The 22,005-nt window shown below is 44.8% G+C and overlaps 2 protein-coding genes across 3 annotated transcripts in view; one reads left to right on the top strand and one right to left on the bottom strand.

The window, feature by feature from the left end:
• Positions 1 to 1,539: 1,539 nt before the first annotated feature.
• On the bottom strand, positions 1,540 to 11,088 carry Rpusd4 (RNA pseudouridine synthase D4). Its single transcript, XM_051156155.1, has 7 exons — positions 10,900 to 11,088; positions 10,463 to 10,628; positions 8,520 to 8,721; positions 5,804 to 5,897; positions 5,585 to 5,729; positions 4,264 to 4,361; positions 1,540 to 2,386 (listed from the first exon to the last, which is right to left on the bottom strand). Exons 1-7 carry the CDS (start codon positions 11,086 to 11,088, stop codon positions 2,147 to 2,149), a joined length of 1,134 nt encoding a protein of 377 aa, XP_051012112.1. The 3' UTR covers positions 1,540 to 2,146.
• Positions 11,089 to 11,184: 96 nt separating this feature from the next.
• The window catches only part of Fam118b (family with sequence similarity 118 member B), a 46,657-nt gene continuing 35,836 nt past the window's right edge, over positions 11,185 to 22,005 (top strand). For both annotated transcript variants that reach the window (XM_051156154.1, XM_051156153.1), the window contains exon 1: positions 11,185 to 11,262. The gene's annotated coding sequence lies outside the window, so the exon portion shown is untranslated. The remainder of the gene's footprint in view (positions 11,263 to 22,005) is intronic.

Here is a 22,005-nt window from a genome sequence, read left to right as displayed (position 1 = left end):
ATGAAAGGTAAGAGCTGGGTGTATCAACTGACCAGGACGCCAGTGAAATGCCCCTTGCAGGAGTGCTCAGCCTGGCCATCCCCTTCCTGCTGAACAGGAACAGTGTCCACAGCAAGGACTCAGTAAATGGCAGCACCCTGGTCACCAGTCACGACTTACCCAAAGCCAAGCATCGCAAGCAGCAGAAGTGTGAAACACAACTTTCAAGAAGTCTCTCCCTAATCTCCCAAGTCCCACATTTAAACAGATTCAGACTAGTAATCCTGAAGACCAAATTCAACCTACAAATATGTGCTTAGCTGCCTGAGGGTGTGTGTGAGTGCATGTATCTATGCCTGTGTACTTCTGGGTGCAGGTGCGTGTCAAGGCCAGAGGATGACAGATCTTCCTCAACCTATTTTGAGACAAGGTCTCTCACAGAATCGGGAACTTGACAATTTGACTGGACTGCCTAGCCAGCAAGCCTCAGGGATCCATCTCTGCCTCCTCAGCACTACTGTTACCGTGCCTGGCATTTACATGGGTGCTGGGAGTCAAACTCAGGGCCTCATGTCTGCACAGCCAGCACTTTTACTTGTGCCTTTCCCCAGCCCCACTGAGCGTCATCAATTTTTTGTTTGGCCACTTTACAAAACCAGCATAAATCCTTACTTCATTCTGAACATTTGTCCTTACACCCACAGATGAGTATTCTCACCCACCATCAAGGAAACTTCTCTTTCTAACCGATGAAGGGATGAAGGTCATTACAGAAACCCACAACCAATCAAAAGCTCAGGGATCACTGTAGAACACAGGGAGGAAAGACTGCAAAGGCAAGAGGGTCAGGCCATTTGCTGTGAAATCATGTCTCTTAGATATGTCAGAAGCTGGGGCTGGAGAGATGGCTCAGTGGTTAGGAACACTGGCTGCTCTTCCAGAGGTCTTGGGTTCAATTCCCAGCAACTACATGGCAGCTCACAATTGTCTGTGACTCCAGTTCCAGGGGATCTGACACCCTCACACAGACATACATGAATGCAGGCAAACATCAATGAACATAAAAAAATAAAAAGAAATGTCAGAAGCTGCATCCATGAAGTCTTACCACCTAAGTATGACCTGAACAAGGATGACACCAGTGGACATGCTAATGTGGTCAGCAGAAAGCTCACAAGGCCTTAACCCGACACAAAGAACTATAGGCAACTAAGGAATGCAGATTGGGAGAAACTGGAAAGAGCACACCAATTGGTTATCCAATACCAAAAGGTAAGCCCTGAAAACATATATACAAGTAGCTTATTTAGAATTAGCAGGCTGTATTTACATATTTAGGAATGCACATATATACACATAAATACCAATTTAAAAAAAAGAGGTCATGAATGTGAAAGAGTGGGAGGGAGGACAGGGTACATAGGAGGATGTCTAGAGGGAGGAGAGGGAAAAGGGAAAGATGTAATTACAATTCTCCTAAAATTAAAAAAGAAATACATATTTTAAAATGTTTTTATTTAGATGGCAACAGGTTGGGAGATTTCACAGAAATAGCTATCTGGGTTTCATACTTCTCTAAAAGAAAACAGTAGATCTGCCCCCAGGGCAACAGTCAACTGGAGTGAATAACCCTTAAGACAGTTTGTGTGTTTGGTCTCCTGTCCCAGCCACTGCCTTCCACCCTGCCAGCTTCACTCACTCATATTAGCTGCCTGTCATTTACCCTGCCTAAACAACCCTTTCACAGGTTCATTGCTAGGGCAGTGTGGCACCCACGATCTAGTTGACAAAATCCGTGGGTCTATGATACATGTTTATCCAAGACATGTTTTCCAAGGAGGCACTCCTGATAGCTCAGCAGCTTTCCTTCCTGTTGGATGAAGACAGTTCCTGGACACAGACTTCATCCCTTGGTTCTCTTTACTGGTTCAATCTGCCCGCTCTCTTTCATCTTGGCAAAGGCAGGAGCAGAGACTTCCAGCAGGCTTTTCCACATTACAGCCAAACTGTCCCTAAGTAAGACTTCATCTCCATCAGAAGTCCTGAAGTGGCCAAGGTTCTTCCCCGCCTCCCACCTGGCTCTTCTGTCATCTGTACCAAGTGAGAAGTTAGCAGAACCCACGGAATAAATACAGCAGCACTCTGGGGCCAAACTGCCCAGCAGTCTTCACTGTGCCTCTACATGCCTGGCCTTGTTGCCTTGGCTTTGATCCTGATTCGGGATCTCTAAACCCAGACGGCGCAGAGAACGTGCAAAGAAGTGAGGAAGCTTACAGGACAGGAGGAGTTCCTCTGTTCTGGAGCCCAGAGCAGGCAGGACGAGCTGCTTGGCGTGCAGGTGAAGTGGGATGTAGCGAGCCTTCGACTGCTGGAGCCCCAGCCTCTTCAGTGTGCCAGCAGAAAGTTTCTACATAGAGCAAAGTCAAAGCCTTATGAGCGCAGCCAACTACTGCTGTCTCAACCAGCAAAGGCACCTGTACTAACTCCTGGAAGACCCAGTAATGGCTAGCTGGCTACAGGGCATGTCTAGGAAGGGCTAGAACCTAGGCAAGAAAAATACAACCATACCAGAGAAACTCCTATTGGTCAGTTTCCTGGCCTTTTAAGAAATGGGCGCTAAGCCGGGCGGAGGTGGCACACACCTTTAATCCCAGCACTCAGGAGGCAGAGGCGGGCGGATCTCTGTGAGTTCAAGGCCAGCCTGGTCTACAGAGTGAGTCCAAGATAGCCAAGGCTACACAGAGAAACCCTATCTTGGGGAAGAAAAAAAAAAAAAGAAGCAATGAAAATAATTTTATTGTTGGGGGTCACCACATTAGGGAGTCGCAGCATTAGGAAGGTTGACTACCACTCCCTAGCACACCTAAACCTCTTCAAATAGCACTAAGTATGGACCAAGTGTTCAAAAGCCCAAGACTGTGTGGGGAGGCATTTCTCTTTTAAACCACCAGTGGTTTAACTCAGTGTACTGTTTAGCAGAATAAGAGAGAGAGCTTTCCCCCTCCCCACCTTGGTTTTTGTGGTTTTAGTTTTGAAGAAGATATTATTGAGATAATAAATAAATGAATGCCTTCACCCTTGGTGTGTCAATTCGGAGTCCCCCTGGACTTTTTTGAGACGTGCTCTCACTATGTGGGCCTGGTTGGCTGTGAACTCCCACAGATCCGCCAGATCCACCTCCCAAGTGCTTCTCTCTTTCCTTTGTTTTGGAGCAACACTGAAGTTATTAGTAAGTGGTTTTACTATAGATACAAACATGCAGAGGCAGGTGGATCGCTGTCAGTTCAAGGTCAGCCTGGTCTACAAACACGGGCAACAAGACAGAGTGAGGGGCATGTGTAGGAAGAGGACGGCCCCCAGAGCGAGTGAGGCCTCTCAAGAAAAACGTGACATATAAGTGTCTTAACAATAGCGACGTATATAATTTTGGGTGCTTCTGGAATTATTGTTCAAAGCACTTAGAAGATTTAAAAAGGTTTTGGTAAGACTTAACTTTTTATTCTTTTTTGTTGTTGTTGTTAAAACCCTGAAGTAGATCACGACAAAGAAGTATTGTCTCCAGAAGTATGGAGACATCCTTCTAACTTTTAGAGTAGTTACTGTCTTCATAGAACCTTGGATACTGTTAGGAAACTGACAAGGTAAAAGCTGCCTTTCATGCTATCTAAAGAACCATTGGGGAGCTGGGCGTGGTGGCGCACGCCTTTAATCCCAGCGCTCAGGAGGCAGAGGCAGGTGGATCGCTGTCAGTTCAAGGTCAGCCTGGTCTACAAAGTAAGTCCAGGACAGCCAAGGCTACACAGAGAAACTCTGTCTCAAAAAACCAAAAAAAAAAAAAAAAAAAAAAAAAAAAAAAAAAAAAGAACCATGGGGAAATCTTTTTTTATTACTTGATTTTAGCCAGGCTCATTGCTTCTTTGTAGCTGTGATTTTGCTGAGTGGTATCTCAGATCCTAAAGCCATTAGAAATGTGTAGTTTCCAATGGTGGTGGCCCACAGGTTGAGAACCACTCTGCTAGAGGAAGCGTGTCACTGGGGATAGGCTTTGGGAGCCTAAGGCTTTGCCCCTACTCCCAGTTTGTTCTCCTGCTTCCCGCTTGCATCTGAGATATGAGCTCTCGGCACCAGTGCCTGCCACCATGCTGGCTGCTGGCTGCCGTGCTTCCCCACCATGAGGGCTCTCATCCCTCTGGAACAGGAGCCAAAATAGACTCTTGCATGTATAAATTGCCTTGGCCATGCTGTTTTATCACAGTAACAGAAAATTTATACAGCCAGTATTACCTGAGGGGCCAAGCTATTCCAGTCTGAGTACTTGTGATCACCAAGGACTGGGCAATCCAACCCAAAGGACAGGTGAACTCGAAGCTGATGTTTTATCCCTTAGGAGAAAAAACAAAAAAAGACTCTTAGAAGGAGCAGTAAAAATGATGCTACTGCTGACATCTGCTTCAAGTCATATTAAATCAAAGCACAGTAAATGGCATCACCAATGATAATAAGGAATTATGGAGGAAACGATAACCTATGCAGTACCAGCCAGCTTTGGAAATAAACACGCACACTCTGGATAGCTATTATCATGACCTTAGTGTCTACTGTTACTCTAACCTTTTAATAATTTTACTATATAGTGATAAACTATTACTTTGTATCCTTTGTTTCTTTGTTTCTTTCTTTCACAGTGCTGGGGATTGAACCAATGGCCTTGTGTATGCTAGGCAAGTGCTCTACTACTGAGCCATCTCCCCAGGCCCAGACTTCTTAATTACAGCAAAGTATACTTAGATTTCTCACTCGAGCCACTTAAAGTGCCCAGTTCAGCAGCATCAGCTACATTACATTGTTTGCAGCCATCAGCATCGTCCATCGTTAGAAATTTCCTATCCTCCCAAACTAAAACCCAGACTTACACAGTGGCTATGTAATTCTCCCCGCTGGCTCCCCTCACCACTAGTTCTTGGCAAGCAGCATCCTGTGTTCTCTGTAAATCTGACTGCTCTAAGCACATTATTGGAGAGAAACTACGCAGACTTTGTCCTTTATGTCTAGCTTACTTCACCTCGCATAATGTTTTCAAGATTCATCCATGTAGCACATGTCAGAACTTCATAATTCTTCTATGGCTAAAAACAGCATTTTTTTTTTTAACATATACACCCATTCCATGTTATTTCTCATTCATCCATCCCGGGTTATTGCTATAAAGAGAGGGACTCAAATGTCTGCCTTTATGTGCAGAAATAAAAATTGTTGGTTCAGATATCTTGTGGTTTGTTTTTTTTTTTTTTGTTTTTGTTTTTAAAAGAAATGCTTCATGTGTCTTTAAATAAAGCTATTCAAACTGTGCTCTCCTGAAGCTGGGCACAGCTTCCTATAATTCCAGCCCCTGGAGGCTGAGGCAGGAAGAGCCTAAGCTCCAGGCCAGTGTAGGATACATAGTGTATTCCACCTAGTCTTCCAGTTCCCAATTACCCCGACAGAAGCCCTAGGTTCAGATCTGCATCAGAAGCGCAGACTCACACAAGTCGGCTATACCCACAGCCTTGACACAGGATCAGTGGCTCAAGCTTCCAGCACAAGGCCCTGGTCACAGCATGCTCACCAGTAACAGGCTGCAGCTCCACGAGGGCACAGCTGGCAGTGCTGCTGAGCACCTGGTACTGAGTTACAGCAACATGGGCATCGCGGTTGGCTCGCACCTTCACCACTTTCCCATTCTCCATACGGTAGCTTGGGGACAGCGTCATCTGAAGCCAAAGAAAGCAAGGTCTGATTCCCAAGGAGAGACAGAAGCTCTGCCCCAGGGAAGCAGCTGACCCACCTTGTGATACTGCTGCTGTCCATGCACTTCCTTCTCCACAATGGGGATATCCACGACTCCTGCCGAGGGCGTGGGAACACGCACAGTGACAGCCCTGGGGGCAACATACAGATTGCTGCTTGAGCTACAAGAGCCAGGGAGGGGCTTCTGGAAGGTGCGGGCTTAGAACCTCACAGCGAAGCACCTTTACTACCAGTTTTACAGCTTCTTGTCTATGTGAAAGAGATTTACAACAGGTCACTTGAGTTATGGCTGTAGTTTCTATGACTTCTTTGACTAACAAATATGTAGGGACAGTCCTGTGCCTTTTTTTTTTTTTTTTACTATACTCATGTCACTCAGTCACATGTTTGTTCACCTAGTATGTAATTAGAAGCCACAACCATTTATAAACAAAAGGTGAATGGAATATGGCATACTATTACCTTAATTCTCTCTTAATTGTACATATCCATGACTGTTCATTTAATTTTTCCCCCAAAGGATTCTACAATCAGTACGCTTAACTTAAAGCTAAGTAGAAATACCCAGCTCTTAGGCTAGGCACTATACCATGAAACCATGTGGGGACTCCCCCAATTATGCCATTAGCCTTTAAATTTGACCGTATATTCTATAGTTATTTATGCAACTTACTACATTTTCATGTCAGAATCAAACTCAGGGCCTCAGGCACGCTAGGTCCCCTAGCTTTATCACGAAGCCTTTGAAAAGTTTAAAAGACAAAGATGCTAAACCCAAGTCCCCCAGACATGAATGAGAACCACTGTGGGTGGGTCACAGACATACAGATTCTGAAACAAATGTACTATTGTTATCTCTGTATGTGTATGTCTGTATCTGTCATATGAATGCAGGTGCCCACAGAGGCCTGAGGCAGGTGATGGAGCTACAAGTGGTTGTGAGCTGACAGTTGTGGGTGCTGGGATCCAAACTTAGGATAGCTAAGAGAGCAGCAAGAGGTCTTAACCCCTGAACCATCTCACCAGACCCCACATCTACTTCTAAAAGGCTCCTTTGATCACAAAGTTCCTACACAATTTCTAAAACAAAACAGACTATATTCAAAGCATAAAATAATACTTGCAAATCAAATATAAAATAATAATTTAATTGGAAAATAGTCTATTCTCAGAAAGGAAAATTCAAACAGAAAATAAACACACACACAAAAAAACCCCTACCTGAATGGCTTTTTAAAAATGCTTTGAGTGGCAGAGGGGAAGTGTGTATTCACCATGGCTGGTGAGAGTTGAAACTGACACAACTTTTTTGGAGAGCAGTTTAAGTAGTATTAAAATTTTAAAACACGAGGCTGGAGAGATAGTTTGGCGGTTAAGAAGACTGAGTGTGCTTTGAGAGGATGGTTAATGCCCAGCACTCACACGGTGGCTAACATCATCTGTAATTCCACTACCAGGGGATTCAATTCCTCCTTCTGGCATGCATGTAGTGCACAGACCAAAACCCCCATATAGATACAAAATTAAAAAAATATCAAAAACATACTAAAATTTTTTTTACATGCATGCCTTCAAATCTGCAATTGTTTTTAAGGAATATACTCTCACAACCCTGCTACAGAACCAGGATGTGGTGATGTACCCCTGTGATTCCGGCACTCGGAAGATAGAGGCAGGAAGATTAGGGGTTCAAGGTCCACCTGGGCTACATGAGACTCTGTCTCAAAAAACAAGTTGGTGGCTATGGAGATGGCACAGCAGGTAAAGATGCTTGACCTCTGGAACCCACATAACGGAAAGAGAGAATTGACTCCAAGTGGGTCCTCTGAACTTCACACATCTGAAGTGGCAAGCATGTGCCCAAATGCACACAGACAGACAGACAGACAGACAGATAGACATACACATGGGGGGGGGGAGAGTGGGGGAGGAGATATTTAAAAAACAACACTGGGGGGCTGGAAAGATGGCTCACCAGTTAAGAGTACTGACTGCTCTTCTAAAGGACCCAGGTTCAATTCCTAGCACCCCCATGGCAGCTCACAACTACCTGTAACTCCAAGATCTGATACCCGTCCATAGACATACATGCAAGCAAAACACTAATGCACATAAAATAAAAATAAATAAATTATTAAAAAAACAACACTGGGTATAGTGGTGCCGGCCTTTCTACCCAGCGTTTGGAAGGCAGAGGCAGGCCTATCTCTGTGAGTTCAAGGCCATCCTTGCCTATGCAGTAAGTCCCAGACCAGCCAAACTTACAAACTAAGACTGTATCAAAACCAACCAAGCAACCAATAGAGGCCAAGAAGATGGCTCGGCAGGTAAAGTGCTGGCTACACACACATGACGATGAGCTTGGAATCCTAGGACCCATGCAAAGCCCAGGTACAGCAGTTCACACCAGCAACCCAGTGCTCAAAGGGGCAGAGCCTGGCAGATCATGGAGGTTAGCTGGCTAATCAGCGAGTTCCAGGCTCAGTGAGACACCCTATCTCAATAAAATAGAAAGGAGTGACAGAGGAAGAAGTCTGACATCCTATTCTGACTTCCACATGGGCACACACAATCACATACACACACACAGAACCATTATTTTATCACTCAATGTGCTAAGTACCAAGCTATTGCCATATATTCTATCTCCTCCTGGGTTCTAGCGCAGTGCCTTCTATCACTAGTCCCTGTAGCATGACAGATAAAAGAGATGCCTTCATTTATTCCTCCTCAGACAACAGTGGGCCTCTTACCAGTATTTCTTCTCCACCTGGCGGGTTCTAAACAACTCCTTGACTCCATGTGCCATGTCCTTCTCCCAAGCCAACACCATGACACCTGTTGTTTCCTTGTCCAGACGGTGGCACAGGTGCAGAGGCTCTGCCTTGTGGCCGTGAAGCATCTTTGCCAAGATGGGCAGCACATCACTGATGCAGAGCTGGACTCCAGGGCCACCTATGAAGGAAGGAGCCAGAAGATGCCGTTTTCACTGAAGAACTTTTTGAGAGAACAATCCTTACTGCATAAATTGTTTCCATTTTCTATAGCTGCGCCAGGAACACATGGCAGAAATTACTAATCTTACTGGGCCCAGAGATCTCAGCTACAGAATGAGCCTCAGGTCCCCAGTCCAGACTATGAAGGCAGAACTTGTATTTTCATAAGCATCGCAGGACTCACAAGTAACTCAAGTCTGGGAAGCACTGTGGCTTTCTCTTCAGATTCTGTGGGGCTGGGAAGCTCTGCGGAGGCATTAGAGCAGAGAGGTTAAAATGATGGGCTCTAGCTTCGTGATGGTGGCACAGCTTTTAATCGCAGCACTCCAGAGACGGGGGTCTCCGTGAGTTCAAAGCCTACAGAGCTAGTTACAGGACAGCCAGGGCAACACAGAAAGACTGCCTCAAAACAACAACAACTACCACAAACCAAACAAACAAGCAATCAAAGCTGATGGACTGAGAGCAGACACCCCTGGATTTTACTCTTGGAACTCTCCATTTGACCTCAGAGCCCTAGCTTGTCAACTTTGCTCTGTTAGCTATTAAAGTATAAGTATCTTTAAAAAAAAAAAAAGAAGAAGAATAAATAACCCCAACAACTAAAAACCCAACCAAAGAATAGTACGGCAAGAACCTACTAGGAAATCAAGAGGAGGTAGTGCCACCAATGAAGCTATTTGCTCCAACTAAAATATTTTTAGCTAAAACATTTACTTTAGATGGGTGTGGTGATACACACCTTTAATCCCAGCACTCAGAGAGGCAGAGGCAGGTGGATCACTATGAATTCAAGGCCAGCCTGGTCTACAAAGGGAGTCCAGGATAGCCAAGGCTACACAGAGAAACCCTCAATGGAAAATAAGATAAATGAATAAATAAAATAAAGTATTTCCTCTCTCCCTGCAAATCTTTGACAAATGTATTTTTCCCCTATCAATTCTGGCTCACTTCGGCTCTCTCTCATCACTCCGTTCAACATCATCAGCCCCTCTGGGGTTCCATGTTAGGTATAGTCCAACACACCAATACACACCACTCCCTTCCCCTCCCCTTATATATTATTCCCTCTTTCCCAGTTTGTTCTAGTTTCTCTACCTCTCTTACTTTGCTACGAGGTTTTGCTGTTGCCGAGACTGAACACCTGACGCTCCTGCCTCAGCCTCTCCTAGACTTGGGATGACAGCTGCACACTGGCACCCAGCTCTTCCCCCCCCCCCCCCCGCCCCCTTTTCCTGTTTTGATGGGAAATAACCATTAGGCTGCCAGAAAACACCTTTTTGTATTACTCTGCAATATAATCCCTGTAGAAAGCCGGGCGTGATGGCACAAGTCTGTAATTCCAGCACTCCGGCACTCCGGGAGGCAGAGGCAGGCAGATTTCTGTGACTTTGAGGCCAGCCTGGTCTACAAATTGGGTCCAGAACGGCCAAGGCTACACTGAGAAACTGTCTCAGAAAAAAGAAAGAAAGAGAGAGAGAAAGAGAGAAAGAAAGAAAACAACAACAATATTTAATAATCCTATGGGAGGCTGCACACTGTCAGATATTTGGAAGTGGGGACTGGACATTGGTTTGTATTACCAGTAGTCATACACACGAGATAATACTAAAGGTTAATTAACGGGAATTCAAGAGTGCCTCACAAGTAAGGCTTCAGAGGTAATCCTAGCCTCTGTCCTTTGCCCACGTGGTTCTTACCGTGGACAGGGAGGCCGTAGGGCTTATTAATGACCACAAGGTCCTTGTCCTGGTAGAGAATTCCTCGGCTCAGCTCCTTAGCAAGCACATTGGGGTGAACTCGCTGTAGCTGCTGTGTGAATCGCACTAGTTCCTGCACCCTCCGCTGTACAGGGTTTGTAGGCACCTAAGGAGAGAGAAGGCTGGATAAAGCTTAATGAGTGAGATTTAGGTGAAAATTCGTGCGGGGGATGGCTATGTTGCAGAATTAGTCTCATGCTTCCTTTGGGACCATACATAGGTAACTGTCTCACCTGTATACCCGCGCGGTGTTTGGGTCTGAGCCTGGCAGAAGCAAAAGTGTCCATAAGGACACTGAACCTGCCCGTAGCACCCTACACCTGGGAACGCCATTAACAGCATTGCCTCTTGGGAGTTGTGGTTCTCTGCAGACTCACCGGCACTTTCTTCGTCTTTTGCTCTTGTTTCTGGGCTCGGAGCTTCTCCGCCAATCTCTGAGCATTCAGTGGCCTAGCAGAAGTAGCGCTAGAACAAAACGGCCTGGAGCACCGAGTGAACACTCTGCCGGGACGCGAACTCCTACTTAGGACCCGGAGACCAGGTGTACTCAACCCGGGGACCGCCATCTTGCCAAGGGCGGGGCCAGAAAACGCCACTCAAAGGAGAGCGAGGGAAGAAGGGGGTGGGCTCTGCTGGTCACATGGGTAGACCCGCCTGCGGGTCACGTGGGCGGTGCGCGCTCATTGCGGCTGCGCCGGCCGGTAGCTGCAGCTGGAGCGGTGGCGTTTGGAGCAGACGCGGTGAGTGTGTAGGGACGCCAGGGTAGGGCTGGGAAATGCCGGTGCCTCAACGGTTTTCGCGTGGCCCGGATCTCCGTTCTTGGAGAACACTGCCCTGGGAAGCGTTTCGCACGTGGGGATACGACCCCACTCAAAAACACTTCCCCGCCCCCGCGCCCTTTAGAAGCGAAGCTGGCTCCTTAACCTTCACCGGCACCTGCCTCTTCCCTCATAGCAACCACATCCTCGGCGGGTCCAGGGAGGGACGTATGGTGTTCCTTCTCATTTTCTTGCTGCTCGCCCTCCGGAGATTCCCGGATCTCTCGTATTCCAACCTCTCACTTTGCGACTGCCAAGCCCTTTGTTTCGCCTTGTTTGTAACCAGTCCTTCTCCCGGGGATGACGGTTCTTTTCCTTCATCCAGGACTCCCACCCCATATGGACTACCTCGAGAGCACGATGGGTTTATTCTGTCCTTCCTCGAGAATTCGTTTCTTGGAGTCTCTTCTATCTTCTCTACCTTTCCCAAAGAAAAGGGCAGAAAGTACGGAGCACAGACCCCTTTCCCTTTTGCCCCCTTTAGTTTTTCAATACATATCTTGAAAGAACCCTCTCTCCCTTTCCTGCAAGAGACTCCCCAACTGCAAACGACGACTCTCCTATCACCAAAGAACAGCTGGGAATATGAACAGCTGTTTGGAATGGTAATTTCGAAAACACCTTGGGGATGCGCATGCCATTTTCTGGGGAAGCTGATGCTACCCGCCTATCATGAGAGCTAGTGACTCTTCCCTGATGATAGGGGGGGTGGGGGGCTGCCTTTCAGTTGGAGAATAATTAGTTGAGATAGACTTGGGTCCTTCTTCCTCCAAAAAGGATTAGCCCAGTAACCCACTTTATGTGTGAAGCAGTCGAGCAGGTCAATAGCCTTAGAAGACTAGAAGCTGAAGAATTTAAACTTGGGGCAATAGATAGTTGGGAGTCTGTGAGGCTTCTTGAGAAATTTCTTGCAAGTGGAATTGTAGATAGGAATCTGATCATGCAAAGCAGGACAGGGCGAAAGGAAATGGGTTTGTATCTGGGAAACCAGGTAGGCTGCTGTAATGTAGGTGATCTTTAGTGAGGCCACGGCCCAAGGTCTTTTACCCCCTACTCAGTACTGTCCTCGGAATATGAATTACTAACTATGCAGTCAAGATACATGATTGGCAGTTACTGTTGATGTGAATTACCTGAGGACTTTTTTTTTTTTAATCCCCAAACCTGTTAATACAGTAAGCTCACAAATATTTATGTGGCTGCAGTGCTTCTTCTGAGTTGGGTTGGGTATTTTGTCTGCTTGCCTGCCTGTGTGTTTTAAAGGTATATAACATTGTAGACCATGCTAGCCACGAATTCACAGAGCTTTGTCTGCCTCTGTTGCCCTAGTGCTAGGATTAAAGACTGTACCCCATTCCCAGCCTGCTTATGAGCACGGTCAGCCGTGTTATATTTCTGTTGGTTTTTGACATGAGGAATGAAGGCAGATAATGGCGGACTCGTCTGTCTTTCTGTAATAAGATCTGGATATCGAGCTGCGTGGGAAGCAGTGTCTCGTCTATGTCTCTGCCCCCTCTAGCCAATACATTCACAAGAAGAACACCTAAAAAAAGAGTTGAGAAGTTCCACTCTAAAAGAATGATTACCTTTCTGATAAGCTCCAGTTCCAGGTTCTAACATCACTAAAGTGTTGAGCATCGCTTGTTGGTCATATGAAGGCCCCTTTTCCTAAGACGTGGGCATCAGGACTTAAAGTCACGCCGTTACAGTAATGACACGCCTATGCTAGCTATAGGACCTCTATGGCTTGGGGAAAAGTCTGTAAAAACCTGTATATACCTGCACTGCTCAAGAAATAACGCTTGTTTTTACAGAATTGATCTTCTGTGGCAGGAAACAAAGAAACAACTCAGATGTCATTGACAGTGACACAAAGTTGTGTTCTTGGTTTTAGGTTAGCTCAAAGCACACTCTCTAATGCCTGAAAATAAGGATACCAGTTACTGTGTTGAGGAAGACTTTTATCATTTTTCTTGCTGAAATTTTCTAGGAAGAATTTAAAGATTTCAGTTTTGTTGTTTATCTCTACGTGTGGTTTCGAACGTTATACTTTCCTTAATGCTTCTCCCATGAATCTTGGCATTTCACAGTTTAAAATAGAGTTATAGCTGGGTGTGGTGTGCATACCTTTAGTCCCAGCCCTAAGGAGCAGAGGCAGGAGGATCTCTGAATGAGACTGGCCTGGTCTACATAGCAAGTTCCAGTACAGCCAGGGCTACATAACATGGAGAGACTGTCTCAAAACAAAACAGTTTATAAATGTACACCCTGCTGTTCTTCAAATCTGGGTTGCCCTCTTCCTCATTCATCCAAAGCTGTTCCAGGCATTATCTTTTCTACTCCCTCACCAGTTTCATGTTGTCTTTCTTGGTTAGGGACACCTCTTATTCAAAAGATGTTTTTCAGCTCAAGGAAGGAAATAGAAGGCTGTTCTGTTACAGAGTCATCATTTTTACAGAGTACAGATATATTCAAACATGGCTTATTTATATAGCTACATAAAGAAGGTGATGGCTGGCTCAGCTTGTAAAGGCACTTGCCACCAAGCCTGACAGCCTGACAACTTCTCACAGGTTGTCCTTTCACCTCTGTGTTTGTGTGCACTTGAGCACATGTGGGGGAGGTGCACACACACAATGTAATAACTTTTTAAAAGTTTTAAAGATATATATTTGCTATCCTATGGAAAAGCACAGAAGCTGCCTTAGTATTTCATAAGTATAGACAAGGACTGATTAATAATGAACCTTAAGCACCATATGTGGAAGATTGGTTAGTTGCAGAATACAAAATTGTGCTCCCCAAAACAGAGATTTACCAGTTTCAGATTAACCAGGGATTCCATTTGCCTGAAGAGCAGGAAGTACTTTGGCATTGGTCTGTAATTTTAGGGAGATTAAGAGAAGTGATTAGCAAGAACTCACTGGTGGTTTCTGGAAAGTTTGGTCTTGGAGCCAGGTGATATAGGGACTAGTTGCTATGAACTTGACAGGTAATATGGGTTTTGCTTTTTCATCATTTAACAGTTGATTTTTTTTTCTTTTTAAGCGACTCTATCTGTTCTTTGAAGGTTTTCAAATGTCACTTCAGAACTTCTCTTTTGAACTTAACAAATGAAATTTATTTCAGACTTACCTTGAATGTATTTAGCATCAGCACAAAGATTCTAGATTTTGTTCCTCCCTAGTCTCCCCTCCCCCCATTTCACTGTACTGTGCTGATGTTTGGTTTTGGAGTTTACCTAATGAATGATATTCGGATGGTGTTTAAGTTTCCTGGATGGGGGTTGGAGAGGTGGCTCAGCATGTGTAAAAGTGTTTCTTTCAAAAGCCTCCATAAAGGTGAAAGAAAAAAAACCTACCACAAAGTTGCCTTCTGACCTCCATGTGCTCCAAATGGCACATATGATCCCCTCCAATAAATAGTTAAAAAAGAAGAAGGAGAAGAAGAAGAAAAGAATTCCTAGGTCAGGTGTGGTGGCACACACCTTTAATCCCAGCACTCAGAAGGCAGAAGCAGGTTCATCTCTGTGAGTTTGAAGCCAGCCTGATGGGTTTGCACAGTGAACTCTAGGCCAACATAGTGAGACCCTTTAAAAAAAAAAAAAAAAAAAGAATCCTATAACTTTATAAGGTAGGTTGTAGATGTGGATAGTGGCAGTTGTTTTCAAACCACCATACCTTTGTATTTTTTGAAGTTGATGCTAGAACTCACTTTATCACCTAGACTAGCCTTGAACTCTTGTTCTTGTTCTTCTGAATGCTGGGATTACAGGTCTGCTGCCACACCCAGTCTCAGACCAGCACTTCCAAGAAAATTCCTTTGCTCTTTTGCATCATACCTTTATCTACCTTACGAGTGATCCAGAAGGTGTAGTTTAAATTAGTCTTCCTGGACTTTGTCATTTCCTGAGGCAGGAAGGCAGTAGCTGTGTCACTAGAGGATGCTGGAGGTGGGCCACATGAGGCTACTAAACTAGGAGTTCTGTCTGTCCAGTCACCAACCCAGTAGCACCAAAGGCTGAGGAAATGCATCCCTACCCTTAGGTAGTCTAACCACTTTCCACATTCAAAGCCCTTACTGAAAACTGACAGACTGTGAAGAGGGCCTGTGCCGTGGATATTTCTCAGCTTGGTCTCTGGTTTGCTATGGTTATGCTCCTATTGTTTATTCTTGCCAGGGTTCTACTAACTAGTCCTTCTTGTTCTAGTGCAGTGGCGTTCTAAAAGTATATGCATAGCAGGTAACAGATAAAGAGATGAAAAGTGGTTTCGCTGTTTTGTTTGACCATGTGAGACTGTGGGAAGTCTTGGTCTGCCTATTTGGAAAAGAGAAAACTACCTAAAATCAAAGATGCTGTACAAGGGATTGGCGTTTCTTTAATTTTACTGCTTTCTATTGTAAAAATAATAGTTGTAGCATGAGAAGTACAGCAATCAGAGCAGGGGCCGTTCACAGATCTATTTCAAGACGTATTAATATCGTGGCTTGTCTTCAGTTTTTTGTATACTCTGTTTTTCTTTTTCAACTATGAAAATTTTAATGAATAAATAGAAGTAAAGTGGGTATGATACAGGGCTTGCCAGTTTTCTCATCTCAGATCATCAGAGGCAGGGGAATGTAAGAGGTCAAAGGTCATCTTCAGCTACACTGTGAAAGCAAGGCCAATCTAAGCTACATGAGGTCCTCTCAAAAAAGAAAAGTGTGTTGGGGCTGGGATGGGGGAAGTGCTAAATTCTCACCTATGGATCTACCAGCTTCAACAATTAGCCAGCAGAGGACAAATCTTATCCTATACCCAGTGTGTCCCTCCCCCCAGATGGTTCTGACTCAAATCCCATAGATAAGTCATTTAAAACTTTGTTATCCATTTGTAAACAAAGGATTTGTTAATGTTACCAAACAGGAAACTGTTACTCTTTTTAGCAGCTGAGTAGAGGAGATGTTCCAAGTAGGAGCTGCATATCTTGTACACTTGTTCTGTTGATATGAATCACAGTCAGTGGTTTATACATGTTAGCCTGTGCTTATATAATTTTAACTAGAGAAACTATTTTTAATATGCTCTTCATTAGGAAAATAATACAAAGTGGTGATCCAGAAAAGATGGTGGCCTGTAAGTCTTGCAGATGATAGAGTGCAAGGTGGCCAAGAGCCATTTGGAGGCAGGCAAACTGGCTTGAGTCTGTGTAATTTCATAAAATTTAATCTTTGACTTTTTTTGGTTTTGTGGTAATTTATTTATGTATTGAGGTTAAGGTCTTGCTGTTAGCATGGCTGGGCCTTATAGTCACTATGTAACAGGCTATCCTCAAATCTGAGACGGTTCTCTTGCTTTAGCTTCCTGAGTGCTAGGCTTCCCCATGCCCAGCTGGATTTCATTGGTCTTATTTTAGACAAGGTGTTCTCAGACACAAGAGCCACCTGCCTTAGACTCTTCAGTGTCAGGAGTACAGGTGTAAGCCACCATGCCCAGATGCATATTTTATATCACTTGGTCTTTACACGAGTTAAACATGCACCTGTCCATTAAGCTACATACACATACTCTGTGTGTTTGAAACTCTGCTAGCTGCTTCTGGGCCACCTGAGGTTTAACTTAATGGAGATTAAAGCACTCTTGTAAAGCCTAGCACACTGCCTGTATATAAAGAGTGTCATCTAGTCTCAGCATATAGTATAGGACCAAGTGCATAAGTACTTCTCAGATAGTTTGTAACTGAACCAGGAGTCATGAAATACACAATTTAGCCTAATTTTGTCTCTGAGCACATGCCTTTAATTCCAGCAGTTGGGAGGCAGAGGCAGCAGATCACTGAATTTGAGGCCAGCCTGGTCTACAAAAAGAGAGAGGACAGCCAGGGCTACATGGGGAAACCCTGTCTTGAGAAAAAAAGAAGAAGACAGTGTAAACAACCATATGATATTGAAAGCAAACAACTGATACTTAGTACAGTAGGGAGCTTTGAAAATAGATTGCAACAGTCGGCTCAGTGATTCAGAGCGCTGCTTGCTCTTGCCGTGGACCCGGGCTCAGTTCCCAGTACCCACATGGTAGTTCACAATCATCCCTAGCCCCAGTTTCAGGGAACCCAGCACCCTCTTCTGATATCTGCGAGCACCAGGCACTCAGGTGATACATATACATATGTTCTGTCAAAACACTCCTACACAAAAAGAAAACAAATTGGGGTAGGGACTTTGTCATTGATGAGCATTTAAGCTCCACACCCTCATTCTTCATTTGTAAAATGAATTAATAATACCTTCCTAATAAGATTGTTGTATCTGGGCGTGGTGGTGCACACATTTAATCCCAGTACTTGGGAGCTATAGGCAGGCTGATCGCTGTGAGTTCAAGGCCAGCCTGGTCTACAGAGTGAGCTCCAAGACAGCCAAGGCTACACAGAGAAACCCTGTCTCAGAAAAAAAGAAAAAGAAAAAAAAAAAGATAGTTGTGATAAGCAACAAGATAAATATGTGTTGTGCCTAGCGTGCATTAGCTATTTTGTTAGTCTCAATTGTATTAGACTTCTGTGACACGGTGACCAAATACCCAAGAACAGTAGCTCAAAGGAAGAAAGGTTTATTATAGCTCATAGCTCCAGAGGTGAGTCCATCATGGTGGAAGGAGCCTGGTGGAGCAGTTAGGTTGACTAGGAAATACGAAGGAAGAGGCCAGAGCAAGATCCAGCTCTCAAGGACGTGCCACCAGTGACCACCTCCTCTTAGGTCCCACTTCTTACCTTTCTCCACCTACTGTTAATTCTGTGGCACTGTGACCCAACAAAGGATTGACTCACTGATGAGGTCAGTACACTTAGGATCCAGTTCTCGGGAAACCCTCTCACAGACATGCTCAAATGGGGGCTTTTTTTTTTTTTTTTTTTTTTGACAAGGTTTCTCTGTGTAGCCTTGGCTTTCGTGGACTCACTTTGTAGAGCACACTGGCCTCGAACTCACAGAGATCCTCCTGCTTCTCCCTCCTAAGGGCTAGGATTACAGTGGGGCTCGGCTATTTTTTGGGCTTTTCTTAAGCCAATTAAGTTGCTACTCAGGACTAACCATTATCTATCGCCTCTTGGCCTGGCAAGTGCTAAGCAAATGCTCCACCATGGATCTGCACCATTTGCAAATGTAATATATGTATACCTTGTGTAAAGATTAAGGTATTTTTATTGGGGAGTGAGCGCACACCAGAAAGGTAGAGTTTTTAGACTGTCAGCAGAGAAACTTAAGGATGTGTAAGCCCACATGGTCAGATAAAAGCCAGATGTTAAGACCCTAAGAGAGTTAAATGTGTATCTTGAGCAGCGTTTTCCTATTTGTAGGAATTTTGAGTAAGAACAATTAAAATGTGGATCATTGTGTATGCTTTCAATGTTAATGGCTGGCCCATCTGCCACCTTTGTCCTAGTACCATTGTTACATATCTCACTAGGTGGTAGCACAGTTAAACTACTTAGAAAAATGGATACAGTCAGTTGACCAATCCCAATACGTTGTCAACATTTCTGAAACTTGGTAAGAGTTACTTGCGGGGGGGGGGGGGGGGGGGAGACTGTTACCCTAGCACTTGAGAGGTTGAGATAGGAGGGTGGCTTGAGTTCATGGCCAGACTGAGCTACATAGTAAGACTTCCAGGCAAGGAGTCAGTAGCCAGATCTCTCTGTAGAGGTTCTGATTTGGTAACTTGGAGTCCAGGAGTCAGTTTCCTTCCCTTCTGTTTGCCAAGCTAACATTTTGTTTATGGGTGTGCCAGACAAAGGGCAGGCTCCTTAAAGAAAAGAAAAAAAGTAAGAATAATGGCCAATTTTAAATATTGCTACTTCACCTTTACCCCAAATAGTGTTCACTGTTGAGCCATACAATTCCCTCCCCCTGTGCTCCTCAGGGTTTAGGTTGCCCTTACCCCAAAACGCCCCAGCTGCCCCTGAGCAACAAATGTCCTCTAGAGGCATGCAGTGCCTGGAGCAGCCAGCAGACGCTGTGCAGCACTTCAGTGCTCACCTGTCTGCTGTTGCCTTTCTCCCCCAAGTATGCCTATGTACCAGTAACACTGTGAGCTGAACTGAATCACCCCTCTGCTAGAGCCCTGTCTAATCCTCCCAGCTGCCCAGCTGCTGGCCTGGACCCACTTTTCTGTCACCTCCTTCCTGTGTGGAACCATGTCCTTTTCTGGCTTATTTCCTTGTTTTATTGAAGCACACACTCCAGTAATTTCCTGAGAAGCATTTGGATGACTTGGTTCAGCCTGCCCTTCTTATTTGATGGAAGGTTTGCAGCCAGGCACAGTGGTGCAGCCCTGTAATCCCAGCACTCAGGGAGGCAGACTTAGGCGGATGTCTGTGAGTTCGAGGCCAGCCTGGTCTACAATGGGAGTCCAGGGTAGCCAAGGCTACACAGAGAATTCCTGTCTCTAGCAGCATCCCAAAATGAATGAAGTAATTCTCCCGTAGAATGTTGAGGCATTGCTGTATTGTCTTATGGAATTGGTTATTGCTCTAGAGACAGCCTATCATATTCTTGTCACATGACCTTGTTTCTTTTTCTCCCAACTTGGAAGCTATGAGCATGTTTTCTGTCCTGGCCTTATGCAGTTTCATGGTAGCATACAATGGAGTGGCACTTGCCTCTGTGTTCTTGCCATGTTACAGGATCCCATTCATGCCTTCAGTTCTAAGGCATCTGTCAGATTTTTCTCCCATCCTCTTTGATTCATGTTGCTGTTCCCTCCCTTCTTCTCCTTCCTCCTTCTCCCCACTCCCTCCCTCTCCCATCTCTCTCCCCTCTCTTCTGCTTTTCCTCTCTCCCCCTTTCTCTTTCTATCCCACTCTCTTCTTCGGTCCCTCTCCTCTCTTTCTCTTCTCCTCTTACCCCTCTCGCCCCTCTTCCTTTTCCTCTAGCCTCAGCTGGCCTTGAACTCACTTAAGTAGTTGAATCCATCATTGAGCTTTACGTCCTCCTACTTCCACCTCCTAAGTGCTGGCAATTCCAGTATATGCTACCATGCCAGGGTTTGGTTCTTTATTTTTTTTGGGGGGGGGGGTTGGGTTTTTCAAGACAAGACTTGGCTCTCCTAGACTCACTTGATAGACCAGGGTGGCCTTTGCACTCAGTGATATGCCTGCTTCTCCCTCCCAAGTGCTGGGATTAAAGGCCTGGGCCACCACTGCCCGGCCAGAGTTTGATTCTTTCTTACAGTGTCTACTCTTGTGATATGGATGTGATAGGCTGCAAGTGGGTCCATTGCAGTTTTTTAGATTTTTCTCAGATCTTTCTTTGCTTCAGCTCCATTTCCTACAAGTGATTGGAGGACTTTCCCTGGAAACAGCCTATATTTTGTTGCCTCTGATACACATTGGCACGTCCCTCCTTCGGATTGGCTTCAGAATACCTGCATGAGGTGCCCATCTTCTTTTTCCTTCCCTGTTTCCAGGAGTATTTCTCACCTGCTTCACCCTCACTATTACTGCGGATTCCACCAGGGCATGTGGTTCTGTTCTGTTCTGTTCTACTGACCATCGTGGAAAAAGGCCTTGCACTTAGTAGACACTTAGTAAGTAATTTGAGAAACAAATGAACTCTTTTATCTTATGATTTTTTTGGAAGTCTAACAATCCTGGCTGTCTGTGACTCAAGTTATTTCAGATTTCATTTTGATTTTCTCTAACTCTTTGAATTGAGAGGTGGAGAAAATGAGCTTGTTTTCTGGCTTGGCAGTGGGTGGAGAGAGTGGTGCAGTGAATAAGACCCCATGATAATCCCTCTATATCTATAGGTCTGCATTTAAAAATGTTTCCCAGCTCCAAACATTTATTCAAAGTCCTCGGGTTCTGCAGTCTTCTCTCTTTCGTTCCAGTCTTGGTTTTATAGTTACAACATTATTCTCTCATTTTAATGGAGTACTTGGAAAGAGAGTATTAATTACATCAGGGCCAAAGTCAACAAGTTTTATTAAGGGTCATGGAAGTGGGCACAATGATATGTGTATATAGTAAAGAGAAACAAAGATTACCCATAAACTTCCTTAACTGTTTTCAGAAGTGTTTGCTTCATTTCTTTATCTTCAGGCTCTTTGGTAGGTCAGCCTTTTAAACTCTTGCTGAAAAGCTTGGTATTAATTGTCACTGTTAGTGCTTTGTTACAGTGTTACGGAATCCACAGGCATCTCTCCCCCATGCGATGGAGCCTGAGAACATCTGGTCCTAGGCTGCCTTCTCCCCAGCTCCCTCATCCTGGTGCCCTACAGCCCCCTCCAGCTGTAGAAATGTACTGCTGCCCTGTCTTGCCACTTCTTGGTTTTGTTCCTGTAGTTATGGAGTGCAAAACCCCAAGGCCTTACACATGCTAGATAAGTTCTCTACTGCAGAGCCACAGAGACCTTTTCACCTTCATCTTATAGAAACAAGATTCTTGCTAAGTTGCCCAGGCTGCCCTTGAACCTTCTTGCTTCTACCTCTATAGCTGGGATTATAGGTAGGTACCACCACCTCATGCTCTGTGTAAATCGTATTTGTTCATTTAAGACAGGATCTTGCTGCATAAAACAAACTGGCCTCCAAATGTTAAGAACATTACTTTTATCATTTGAGTGTTTTGCCTGCACCTATGGACTCTGTCCACCACATGCGTGCAGTGCAGAGGAAGGTATCCGACCCCCTG

Source organism: Acomys russatus, chromosome 14, assembly GCF_903995435.1.
Source record: "Acomys russatus chromosome 14, mAcoRus1.1, whole genome shotgun sequence".
NCBI classification, from domain to species: domain Eukaryota; kingdom Metazoa; phylum Chordata; class Mammalia; order Rodentia; family Muridae; genus Acomys; species Acomys russatus.
Note: the sequence above shows the minus strand (reverse complement) of the source record. Positions and strands in the feature narration are given on the sequence as shown.